At 30.3% G+C, this 12,360-nt stretch overlaps 1 protein-coding gene across 9 annotated transcripts in view; it reads right to left on the bottom strand.

Moving 5' to 3' along the window:
- Positions 1-12,360, bottom strand: part of LOC136776568 (trehalase-like) — a 42,839-nt gene that overhangs the window by 30,062 nt on the left and 417 nt on the right. For 2 of the 9 annotated variants that reach the window (XR_010823090.1, XM_066732181.1), the window contains exon 2: positions 10,927-11,071. Coding sequence is in view for 1 of the 9 variants with exons in the window: in XM_066732181.1 (XP_066588278.1) it covers positions 10,927-11,069 (143 nt within the window). In the remaining 8 variants the exon portion in view is untranslated. Of the gene's footprint in view, positions 1-3,037; positions 4,088-5,898; positions 7,243-10,926; positions 11,072-12,360 lie in introns of those variants that run through there. The other 7 variants (XM_066732191.1, XM_066732186.1, XM_066732183.1 and 4 more) reach the window with 5 other exon arrangements.

The raw sequence follows: 12,360 nt of genomic DNA, 5'->3' as shown, positions 1-12,360 counted from the left end.
AAATTTTTGTGGCTTTCCTTATTGTGGTTTGGAAATGATTCAACATTAATTACATTGGATGGCAGTCGACTGTGGCCAATTCTGTAAATTTATTTGTTTGTAACATATGAAACGTCTGGTTTTCAGAATTAACTAATATTCAAAATAGAATATTTATAAGAAAAAAAGTTCCTTAACAAGATTTAAATCTAGCCTTAAATGAAATAGTTATTGAGGATTGAAAATTCCTTAATTTGACAAATTTTTATTGGTAAACAGTCCATTGATCTTCTATTAGTCAAATTATACTAGATTGCTTCATTGATCATTGATATAAATCATTTTGAATCCTTTAAAACTTTTTTCTTAACAATTAGAGATGTAAAAATGTTATAGATTTTTTTTCTTATAATTATTCATGCTATATTAATTTAAACATTTGTGTCTATAGTTATCTAGTCACTTGTGATATAAATTATGCACTTTAAATGTCACTTTAAATGAAAAACAAAAATTGTTCAGACTCCAAATTACATTAGAATAATAATTTGCATTAATGATGGAATAATAAATCAGAAAAAATAATTATAGAGGGGAGAGGGGGATAAAAATCTAACAATAAGATTTTTATTGTTGATTTAATAAATCTTAATGATCACACAAAGTACAGTAAACCACTAAACTACAACCCCACTCATATATGCTTAATGTTCATTAATTGAACAATAATTGACCAGATCTAAACTCTAATGTCCCACGCTCTTATCAATGAATCGGTTCTCGTTAATATCGCAATAAAGCAAAAGTCAAGATCAAAATCATTAAAAAGAAATATTTATTTTTCAAGCACTTGAAACAATTATAAAGGATTAACAAACCCAAGAAAAATAAACATGATAATGTTAAACCCGACATAATCCATTTATGTAACAAATTACTTTAAAAAAAATGTATTATCATTGCTAATGATAATTATAATGTCAAATTTCTTATCTTTAGCAATAATTCTCATTATAATAAAATCAGTCTTTGGTAATATTCATTAGAGAAATAATTTAATACTTTAAATGTATGTATACCGTACATTATGATACAATTTAAAAAAAATTAACTTTAAATGGCAAAATTTATGAAGAAATTCCAAGAATAATTACGTTAAAACGTTTACATAAATTTTTATACTTTCCAATGCCTAGAATTTACAAAAAAAAAACATTTACATTAGCAGTTTTTTTCAAACATTTTCTCAGTAATTATTAGAAATTGCTTATTCTCAAGTATGACGTGTATTTTTTCCAACATAGCTGTTTCTACTCAATGAATGGAATTCTACTGTCAAAATATAAAACGAGTTTCATCAATGAATAATGAAGATCAAAGTCCAATCAACCTAGAAATTATCAATCGTGCATACTTTTATCATTTGAATATTTTTACCAATAGAGACCCCTGAGACTTTTTTCAAAATTTATCCTAATGAGGTAGATAAGTATATTCTGAATAAGATGAATATGATAATTTGCGTATTAAGCGCGATATGATAAGTACAACGTAATGTGAGTCGATTAGCATGAAAAGAGAACGAGTTGCGCAATAATTGGAGGAAGTTGAGAACCTTCGCTAACTCCGACGAGCCTCCGGATTAACGAGTAATTCAGCCAATCAGTTGGACCGATTTGACACGCCTACTGTGTCGTCCAATCAAACAAACGGATTTCATAATTTACAATGCAAAATATATTTAAAGTACCTGAAAACCTCAAATTTCTTAATTAGCATAAATCAATTTTTTACCAGCGATTTAAATTAATTTCAAAAATTATTTTACAGCTTATAATTATTAACGAGAATATTAAATTTTATAATCTCTCTATAATTTGCCATTATATCTCTTCAATTTGTCAAGGTCACTAAGAGTAATATATATTTTATTCAAATGATTCAGGAATAAACAAATCCTTTCTTAAAAATTTAATTTTGCAAAATACACGAGAGACTATCCAAAAATATGTTTACGCACTAATGTCTAATAATAAATACCATCTCGACCCTGCAGCAACTCGTTTCAAATAAATTTTGGCTGACTTTGAACTGTCACGTATTTCCTCAAGCTAAACATTACCTAATTATAACGAAAACAATGACAATGATGATAAATAACTTTGGGTTAGATTTATAAAAATAATTTTGATAATTGTATTTTATTAATTATCATTGAATAATTTCATTGCAAATAAATCTTGTGTACAATTGAGTCCTTCAATTGTTGACGAAAAGAGAGGTCAATGTTCCAACTTGTTTGGATGATGAAAATTGAGGGACAAGGTTTGGTGGAAAATTGCATGCACCAAGGAACCTTCGGTATACGTGAGTGAAATGTTGAATTTTTCCAAGGCTCGATTTATTTTCTCGATAAATTGCGTGTTAAAGAAACAATGTGAACACTGAACATTAACAATACGAAGGTGGAACAAAACCATTCAAGAAGCAATTCCTTAAAATTAGATCTAGGTCACTCTTGAATATACCCTGACCCATATACTCGTTCGTCATTTATTATTAAATGCACATAAGTACTTACCAATACAACATAAAATCTACAGCAACAATTATGCAATAAATGCATATGTGTGAATAATTGATCAATTATTAATATCAAAAATAAAATGTGATACATCATTGCGTAAGAGATTCAGCGTTTTAAAAATATTACTTTGTGAGAAAGGAATTTTAATATTTGCAATCAATTGTATAAAATTAGGGAATTTACAAAAAAAGGGGTGTCATGCAATAGAACATGATGTAGCATGACAACAGCATAAAGGGAAAGCACGTGTTTTTGGTCAATAATTTCAAAATGGACCAAATCATGTCAAATTTTGAAATGATTGTTGTTTACATTTTTTTATATCTTGTTTCTAAAGAAATTAATTTGTTACAAATTTTTCGCTCGCACTTTTCACTCAATTTGAGTAAATTTGGTAAATTAAAATATTTGAGATTTTTTTTAATGATTATTAAGGAATGAAAAAATTGAAAATTGATTGATAAAGCATACCTTGTTATTAGTGTGATCTCATGTCAATTATTTGAGTAGAGAGATTCAAAGAAATAAATAAAAAGAGCCTGGATGGTCTTCTTAGATAAATAGTTATTCACAATGTCACTAGCACTCTGTGTCTAAGTTGGGTAAACCAGTTAAAGTCGCTAAACAAGCTCGCGATATAAAAAGGTCACGAGAACTCGCACTCCACCGGAAATTCAACACGTGGTACACCTATTCAATGATGATGCCTTCGAGATGTTGAAACTTTTCTTCCAGTTTAAATCAGCTGGCAAATCAAAACACTTTCCACATTCCAATCAATCTTTAATAATTTATATTAAATAAACTTTTTATGATTAACAAAATATTAATCTCGTTAAATTCCTCATAATCAAAGAATTTTGCTTAACGAAGTTTTGTTTACGTTTTTTTAATTCCAAATGGAAAAAAAATCTTCAATGAACAAGACTCAAGCACGGGCTTTATCGAGCATAATTACTAGACTTTAAGCTTGCGATTAGAATAATGAGCTTTTTTGTGGTACACAAAGAGAAGTTAAAAACTCTTTTAGTCGAGTATTAGTAGAGCCTTCATTGTTTTACAATTTTATTCTGAGAATTGTTCAAATATGATCACTGATTATTTTTTAAATAAATATTTGGCTAAAAATGTTACTAATTGTTGATATTTAAGGTCGACTGATGAGATACTAAAAATTTGTTTTTGAGATTTTAATAATAATATTAGTAAAATATTATTAGGAAAAGAGTATTATTTAACAACACTGACAAATCACGTTTTAGATTGTGTAATACACGATGAAAACGTACTAGTAGAACAATTAACAACCTGCACACAATTACGATACTTTCGATAACGCGTAATTTTCGTAAATTCCGTGCCGAAAGGGTAAAAGAGAGGTTAAAACTTTTGACAATAATCGTGTTACGTGCGTGATACGAGACTGACTGCTCGTGAGTATCAAACACGAGAGCTTCTACCTCGAAGACTCCCTCCCTCTTTCTCTATCTGTTTATTTTTCTCGTTCTCCCGCTTTCCCTCTTACCTCTCCCACGCGAAGCTCGTCGCTGCCAGAATGCACGATTCCACCTGCTGGCTCGAGCAAATTCCACCAACCAATCACCGATGGTCAGTTACGCACGTTTGTCGCGCGTGAAAAGCTCTAAAGCTCGAAAAAACACGAGACGCCTCGCTCGCGAACGCAAAAATTATGATTAATACACAATAAGCTTATTAAAAAAGTTAATTAAAGATAATAAAGGTACGGTTAGATCATCTTGAGGTGATTCCGCTATAACTAATCACCGATGGATAGTTACGCAAGTTACTCGCGCGTGAAAAGCTCTCGAAAGCTCGAGGAAAACAAGAGACGCCTCGCTCGCGAACGCGTAATTTACTTGATTAAGATATAATAAGCTTATTAAAAAAATTAAGCAGGGATAATAAAGGTATGTTTAGGTCAACTTCAGAAAATTATACTAACAAATTACTGATCGTCAGATATGTACATTTATAACGCGTAAAAAGGTCTAAATACGAGACAAACAAGAGAGACGCTTCGCTCGCGAGTGTAGAGAAAATGTTTGAACTCTTCTCTATACAAATATTCAATGTTTCGACTGCAATAACGTTAATTTGTATGTATCGGCCGTGTCTCTTGATACGATATTTCCAATTTACAACTTCGGTAATTTTAATGAAAAAATATGAATGCATATTGCTAAATAATCAGTTTTATTAGATTTCTCGCATTTTCTAACAAAGAACCTATAATCTATGCAGATTTACGATTATTTGAAATGTTTATTGTACTTAGCAAAAACTTAACAAGCGTTATTTACATCGTCTAGTATTCCGCTGAATCTAATTTGTAAGAGAATAAAAGTCTTGGTGATAGAGAGTACTACAATAATCATAATAGTCTAGCTTGCTTTGTAATCGAAACTAGATACACGATATGCGTATTGAACGCAATTGCAAGTTTAACTCATTCGACGATGGAAAACTATCTTCATTTGCTCGAAGGAAAAGTTTTGTTGATAAAAAACCACACTGCTTCTATTGTTTATTAACCATTAACTAGCATCGTATCATCAATATTTATCATTATCCATTGCGCGAGATTGGGAGTGTGAGACCAAGCTGCACCTGACGATAAACCCGGAATGAACTGGTTTGGTGGTTTATCCAACCTAATATGAGTTTGGCGCAGTTGTCAGCGTGAAATCCGAGTGGCAGCCGATCTTTGCCGATCATAGGCGATCCTGGCCGACTCGACCACGTGCTAGGTATCGGCCACGCGTGTTTTATTTCACCGCAAACGAAACTACGCGAAACTCATGCACGCGATCGGATTAAATTTTACTATTTAATCACTTTTAATCCATCATTAATCTTTCTCATCCTACAAGGTGATCTCACTATAAAATCAATTAAAGTAAAATGTCAACCCATTTATACGACTATTATCAACATTATCATTTCAACTAAACAGAGTAGCCCTGGCCTACAGCAATCTAGATAAATATTTATTTATCTTTAAATTTATTCCACACAATGTAGAAATTTTACTTACTTTTCTATCTTGATATTTTTATTTGGTTCTTCATTACACAAGTCAGTATAAAGCATACCAAAGCAATGAAAATTCGGAAATTCTAGAATGGCGGTGTTATTTTCAAACCACGTGCTGTTGCAATGTTTTTTTATATAATTATTTCATTTTTAAATAAATGAATTTTTTTATTATAATACTCATGAGAGTAAAAATATGAATAAAGTAATTAATGCAATTTATTACTTAACAAGATATTTATTGATATTGCATAAAATTTTAAATAATTATTACATACCTAAACAGTATTACTATCCACGACGAGTCCTTAACCTCGTAACTACTTTGAACAACACTTAATGAAAAGGCAAATCTTGTAAATTCACTTCCGTTTTCCCTATAGATAAAATCAATTTATCTAATTTGTATTCTCACAGCTCACAGCGTCACAGCCTTAAAGTCTGATTAACAAAGTTTTACCTTCGATTTCACATCCAATAATATCATGCACTATAATTTATTCTTCTCTCTCTCTCTCTCTCTCTCTCTCTCTCTCTCTCTCTCTCTCTCTCTCTCTCTCTCTCTCTCTGTTTCTACATCAATATTTAAAATTTATTTTATCATAACGTTCTATTTTTGTACTCTTTCAGTTTCATAAAAAGTTTTTTAATTATTTAAACACTTGTGGTAGAAAATCAAAGAAAAGTCACAAGTTGGTATTCTGGAACATTTTTAAATTCGCCGCACTTTGAGCACGTGCGCGATTTAAAAGTTCCGCTTGCATCAGCTTTTTTCTAGGTTAAGGTTTGTCTAGAGAAGGTCACAATCTCACTTCGTCAAAACGACCGCGAGAGAAATAAATACTGGTCTCGTGTGAGTATTCAGGTAACGACACACGCTGCTAACATTTCATTAAACGTGACAATCTTATAATAATTCATTCTATTATCTTCCATGGAGTCGTCTAATTTCCCGGAATTACTTCAATACTATCCAAAGATCTGTTGCTTCTTTATAAAATACAATAAAATCCACTTGTTTGAGTACTTGTCTTTTACTAAAAAAAAAGCAAACCTCACACACATACACACACTATAAATAATTAATATTCTATTTATCACATTACAGTTCGGTGCAAAAGGTCGTTTTGTATTATTCTTTGGTGTATTTAAATATTCTCTAAATAGAAAAGCTACGCACCAAGACCGGAATGAATGACGAACAAGCGTAAACACATAAATTTCGTTTACGAAATTTCAATAAATGGAATGTTGTTACAGACGGTCGAAAATACAGGCTTTTCAGAAATTTTAGGTTAGACAATTGACAATTAGAAAGGTTAGGTTAGGATGCATTTAATCTAGTGTAAATGAAATTATACAAATCGGAGTAAGAAAGGAAAAAATAGGACTGCTGGGGCCAAAATCTGTGACAATTTCCTTTTCTTTCAGTTTACTAGTATGTTTAGGTTATAGGAATAGAGGAGAAGGTTAGGTAAGGGTACAGAAGGGAAGGGGAGGAGAGAATAAGGCTGCAGGTCACAGGACACAAACTTATGTGACAATCCGCATTTCTTTTAAAGAAAGCGAGAGTGCGCATGGGTAAATTCCGAATTCCGAACTCGCCGGCGTTCGATTAGCGACTGGACGCTCCGGTTGCGAATAGCTGCATTTTATGAACCCCTCGAACTCTGATTGGCTCGTTACGCATACTCAATAGTCCCAGAGCCGGTGACATTTTTCTAACGTGTGACTTTACAAGATTAGTGACTTGCAAGCATTATAAGACGCTAGTCTTTCACTCGTAGCTTTTTAACAACATAATTACAAGAGTTAACAGAAAAATAGGTTAACAAAAATTAATTTCAAAAAATTTAAACACACGGTACATTAAAAGGACTACGCTGATACCGTGCAAGAAAAATAGTCTTACACCATCCTTCAACTAACAAGTAGATTATAAAAAGGTTGAAAGAAACGATAAACATTACTAAGAAAAAGTTACCTTCTAAAGTGACTTAATTATTAGTAAACCAGTACAACTGTATTTCGTATTATTGTCAATCTCTAGTATCAAGAACAAATGAGATTGACTGTAAAACCTTTAATACGAGTGACTAACCAAAGAACGATAATTGAATTTCATGCACCACAACTGGATTCGCAATAAAAATAGCAAAAAAATTAAATACTACCCTTGAGCTTCATAAATACTGGCGCTATTCGTTGTTTTTCTTCAATATTACATAAATATCCAGGCTTGTAAAATTTGCTTTTTAGGTTATGAGATCAAGCAGATAAATCTTGTGTCGGCCAAGATTTCGGTTGTAATTGTGAAAAGGTTTCAAAATTTATAAAATTAATGTAAACGATTAGGAAACATCTCGATCGAGTACGACTGCTCTTGAACACCGCATTCCAATAGATAATTGATTTTTCTGGCTTGTAAGATTGGATCATTGAGACGTAAGAATAGAAACATTATTTTTCCTCATATACGCTTCTATTATTGATTTGCACTAGCTTGGGACTTTTACAATAACAATCTCTTTTTCCATAGTTTTTCAGATATTTTTGTACATTAATGTTATTAAATAATTACTCTATTGTAAGGCTTACATTCTACATTAGACACGATCATGTTTTTTAATATTTACATTTTTCGCCACAATTTTGTAAAATCAGATTGGAAAATGTTGACAGTGTTCACAAACTACAAATGTAAACAAATACGATGTAATGATAAAAAAACACATCGTTTTCTTTTTTTTTTATAGAATTTTATTTCTAATCAACACTATTGTCACGAAGAGTCCAATTTTTCTGTCAACAAAAAACCGGAAAAGGTTAAACTAATTTGTGGTTTTATTAATAAACAAAAATAACTTTTCCAAGGATTAAAGAATAATTCCAAATATTGCAACATTAATGTTTCGTGTTGTTTAATTCAAGCCAGCAATAAAACTATCAACTCGTACTCACAGGAATTTTTACCGTATACTTTAGATCGTTCGATTCTCGAATGTTCACAATAATCTCGGATGAATCATGATTGAAAAATTGGATGAAAATTACGTGCACTTTCTAGTCGAAAACAAAAAATTATCTAACCATTCACGCAGGCGTTTATTGGCAAATTACAATGAATCAAGTGGACTTAAAATTACGAACGAGTGTTGGCGGGCAAAAAACTTTTCCATGATTAAACGATCTCCGTCAATTGACTGGGGTCAAAGCGAGAATTTGCTAGAGTAAAAAGACAATTAATAATCTGTTCGTACCACGTGTGTGAGTCTCGCACACATCAAAGATAAAGAGTGTCTCGTCTCTCGTTTAATTGAAAAGCTGAAAATCGTCGCGTCTGGCGTGGACAGATTGGAACACGACGACGAGACCAATAAATTAAGGATCACCGATACTTTGTCAGTTATACACGTTCCAAGCCGATAATTCCTCACACTTCATTGCTCATTAGTTCAAGGCCATTTTTTAACAAGAACCTACCATTAATTAATTGTGCAACTGCGTTTCATTTTTATTACACAAAGAGATGCCGCATTAATTTTCTTTCCCTCGCTTCCGAAACAATTTTATTTTAAATATTTTACAGATAAATTTATTTTTGAGACGCAAAAACTTTTAATTTGTAGTATCTATTGTTTATTTATAAATAAATAAGAGAGGGGGGTATTTATTAGGCTAGAAAACTTACCAAATTTTATGTAATAATTTGCTGACGATTTTGCGACGTAGGGAAAAGTTTTAATGATAATTAACTAAATATGTTAAGAAAATTTTATCGAATATTCACTCGTTAATATTTATAGAGTGATCTGTAGGTTAGGTACCTTAAATAGATTTAGGCGTTAATGGGTTAAAACTACACTATTTTTTGTCTCACATCGTAATAGTTCCATCTAAAACGAATCCATAACACTACACCCATAGAATTACAACTCTTCAAAAAAGAAAATTTACAGAAGAAAAAAACTTAAATTGAATGTGCATATATAATTCTGTATGCAGGCTCCTAAAAGGTAAATGACATAGGATCACCCAAGGCAAAAAAAAAACAACAAAAAGACAAATATAAAAACATTTATTGAAATTTATATAATTTCGCATATTCGAATATATATAGCTTCTTCCATGAATAAAAAAACTATGCACGAGTCGCATACCATATTTACTTTTTGATAGTAAGCAAAGTTCGTGTAAAATTGAATTTTTTATTGGGAAAAAATAATTTGCGCAAAATTATTAACGTTGCGAATATTGATCTAGTAGTATTCTGTGCGTATACAAAATTTTACTTTGCAAAATATTGAGAGTATTTATTTATAAAATTGACAGAGACTTGCGTTAATTCAAATCTGATTATTTGTAAAATAATCAATTGCACCCGCCATTTAGAATTTCCAAATTCTCATTCAATGAACCCATAAATTTAAAATTCATTTCCATAAAAATTCCATTATTTTTAAAATATTCATCCGCCATTTTTAGTTTCCAAAATTTTATTTTAAAATTCCGATTCAACGATCCCAAAAACTATTGTACACACTTGTACACGAATTGTAAGTATTTTAATAAAGGTTTTCTTCGAATCCGTTACAGCTGTAATCAGTTTAACTAACTCAACAGGTAAGAGATTATTTACTTATCCACCGTTCAAACTATACTGTATTAGTCGATTCTTTTCCCTTATTGGTTTAAATTCGCACACCATTCCTGGAAAACATTATAACTATCCAATGTTGTCTGCAAAGATAATTTCAACCATAATGAATAAAAATTGCAATTATCACAGTGATAAAGTCTGAGTATTTTACGATTACGTATATAATTTTTGTATATACTAGGAAAATTAAAAAATCCTTATAAAAATTATCTAATTATTCTGAATACAATTTTCTGCTAGGCTCAGAATCTTTTCAATAGAGTTCCATCATATAATAAAAAAAAAATCAGAAAATATATGCGATCCCTTTTTTCTTATATTGAAAAACTCTAATATTTTATATACTTTAAACAAAATTTATAATAGTATCGCAAAAATAATTGCCTTCGTTAGATATGTCATATTCAGAATCATACAATTTTACTTTTCTCCTCTGTTGGGAAGGAAAGGTTAAAAATTATCCTATAAAAATAATAATCTCATATTTAATTCAGAGTTAGTCGCAGCTTATATAATAATTAACACATTCCAGTAGCTCTTATTGCAAAACACTTATCAATGTAAAAATTAATTCAAGCATTTATGATATGTCTAAGATCATCTAAGATGATAAATTTTTATACAAAATTTATGATGAGAAACTCACCGTGTTTTCAGCAACTGATACCGATCGAGTTTTTCAGTGATTGGTTCGCGATGGTAACGTTGCTGACGCAGTTGGTAACTCTGATTTGTGCGCTGCCCGCTGCAATACAGGCAACGCCGCGCTCCTTGCCAAACAATCAGCATCACTAGACAGTTACAAAAGTTATCATTAATAATTCAATTAAATGTTAGAAAATAAATCTTATCGATCATCGTGCAAAATACTTGCGAAAAAATCAATTTATTAATAATAAAAAAAATTTACATAAACTCATAGCTAAATTATTTATTAAATGTAATATTTAAAAAAGGTGAAAATAGATAGTTTTTTTTAATAAAAAATAAGAGACAATTTCTTCAATTTTATGTCAATTTTCTCTGTAATTAGATTAGGAAATTGTATTTGATAATTCATATATTGAATAATCTTATTCAATCACTTTTTCAAATACTTTTCACGATTATCATATTTTTAATAAAGAATAACTTAATCATTGATAGGAACTTTTTCATTACATCCATTGCTCTTTTAGCTTAAAAATTAATAAATTTGCCTATTTTTTTTGTTTGTTTTTTTTTTTAAATAAAAATCGCAAATGACGAAAAGTTTAGTGCCATTGGTTCGATGCAGAATAATGTAAACAAGAAGTCGAATTACATCAATGAATAAGTTTAAGAAATTATAAATATTACATAGCAAAGCCTTGACTTTGTTGACCTTTAGAGATTATATCATAATGAGACGTTTACTGTAAGAGGCCTAAGAAAGTTTGCAGAGAATTGTATTTGGAATTTTTATTTTATTTAATCATTATTTCATATCAAAATCAAATTAAACTATCCTGGCGTATTAAAACAATTGAACTTCGAGTATTTAAACACCTATACCAGCAGGATTTGTACCTTTTGGTACCTTTAAAGTTAAACACTCTAATGTATTAACAACAAAATGATGTTATACAATGTATTTGAAAAATTAATAAAAACTTGAAATTAATAAACAAATACAGCATAGTGAAAGATAAATTACTGTGCTTATTGAAGGATATCAGTTTTGGCGGCGATCTGTAGCTCCAATTGAAGTGTCATCGCGGAATGTCAAAAGATACAGATTCAAATTCAAAACAAAAAAAACGTGTTTACTTTTTCGATCCCTATTCATGCAATAGCGTCATGAACTTTCAATAATAAATTAGTAAACATAACACTACCTGATTAGCATTATAACATTTTATTAACATATAAATATATACCTGTTATAAAATTCTAAAATTGGAAAAAAGTATATTCCATTTTACCTGTTAAACATATAAAATAAACGCAATGGTATGCTAAAATGCTCAACAACAAAATGGAAAATGAAAGCCTAATAATCCAGGATAATAATACTGATTATACTACTGTGTGTATTCATATACAGATATAATATCTATTA

This window comes from Prorops nasuta, unplaced genomic scaffold (assembly GCF_024137725.1).
Source record: "Prorops nasuta isolate Cenicafe-Biocafe unplaced genomic scaffold, Cenicafe_Pnas_1.2 PNAS00010, whole genome shotgun sequence".
NCBI classification, from domain to species: domain Eukaryota; kingdom Metazoa; phylum Arthropoda; class Insecta; order Hymenoptera; family Bethylidae; genus Prorops; species Prorops nasuta.
This window is presented reverse-complemented; position numbering and strand designations above follow the sequence as displayed.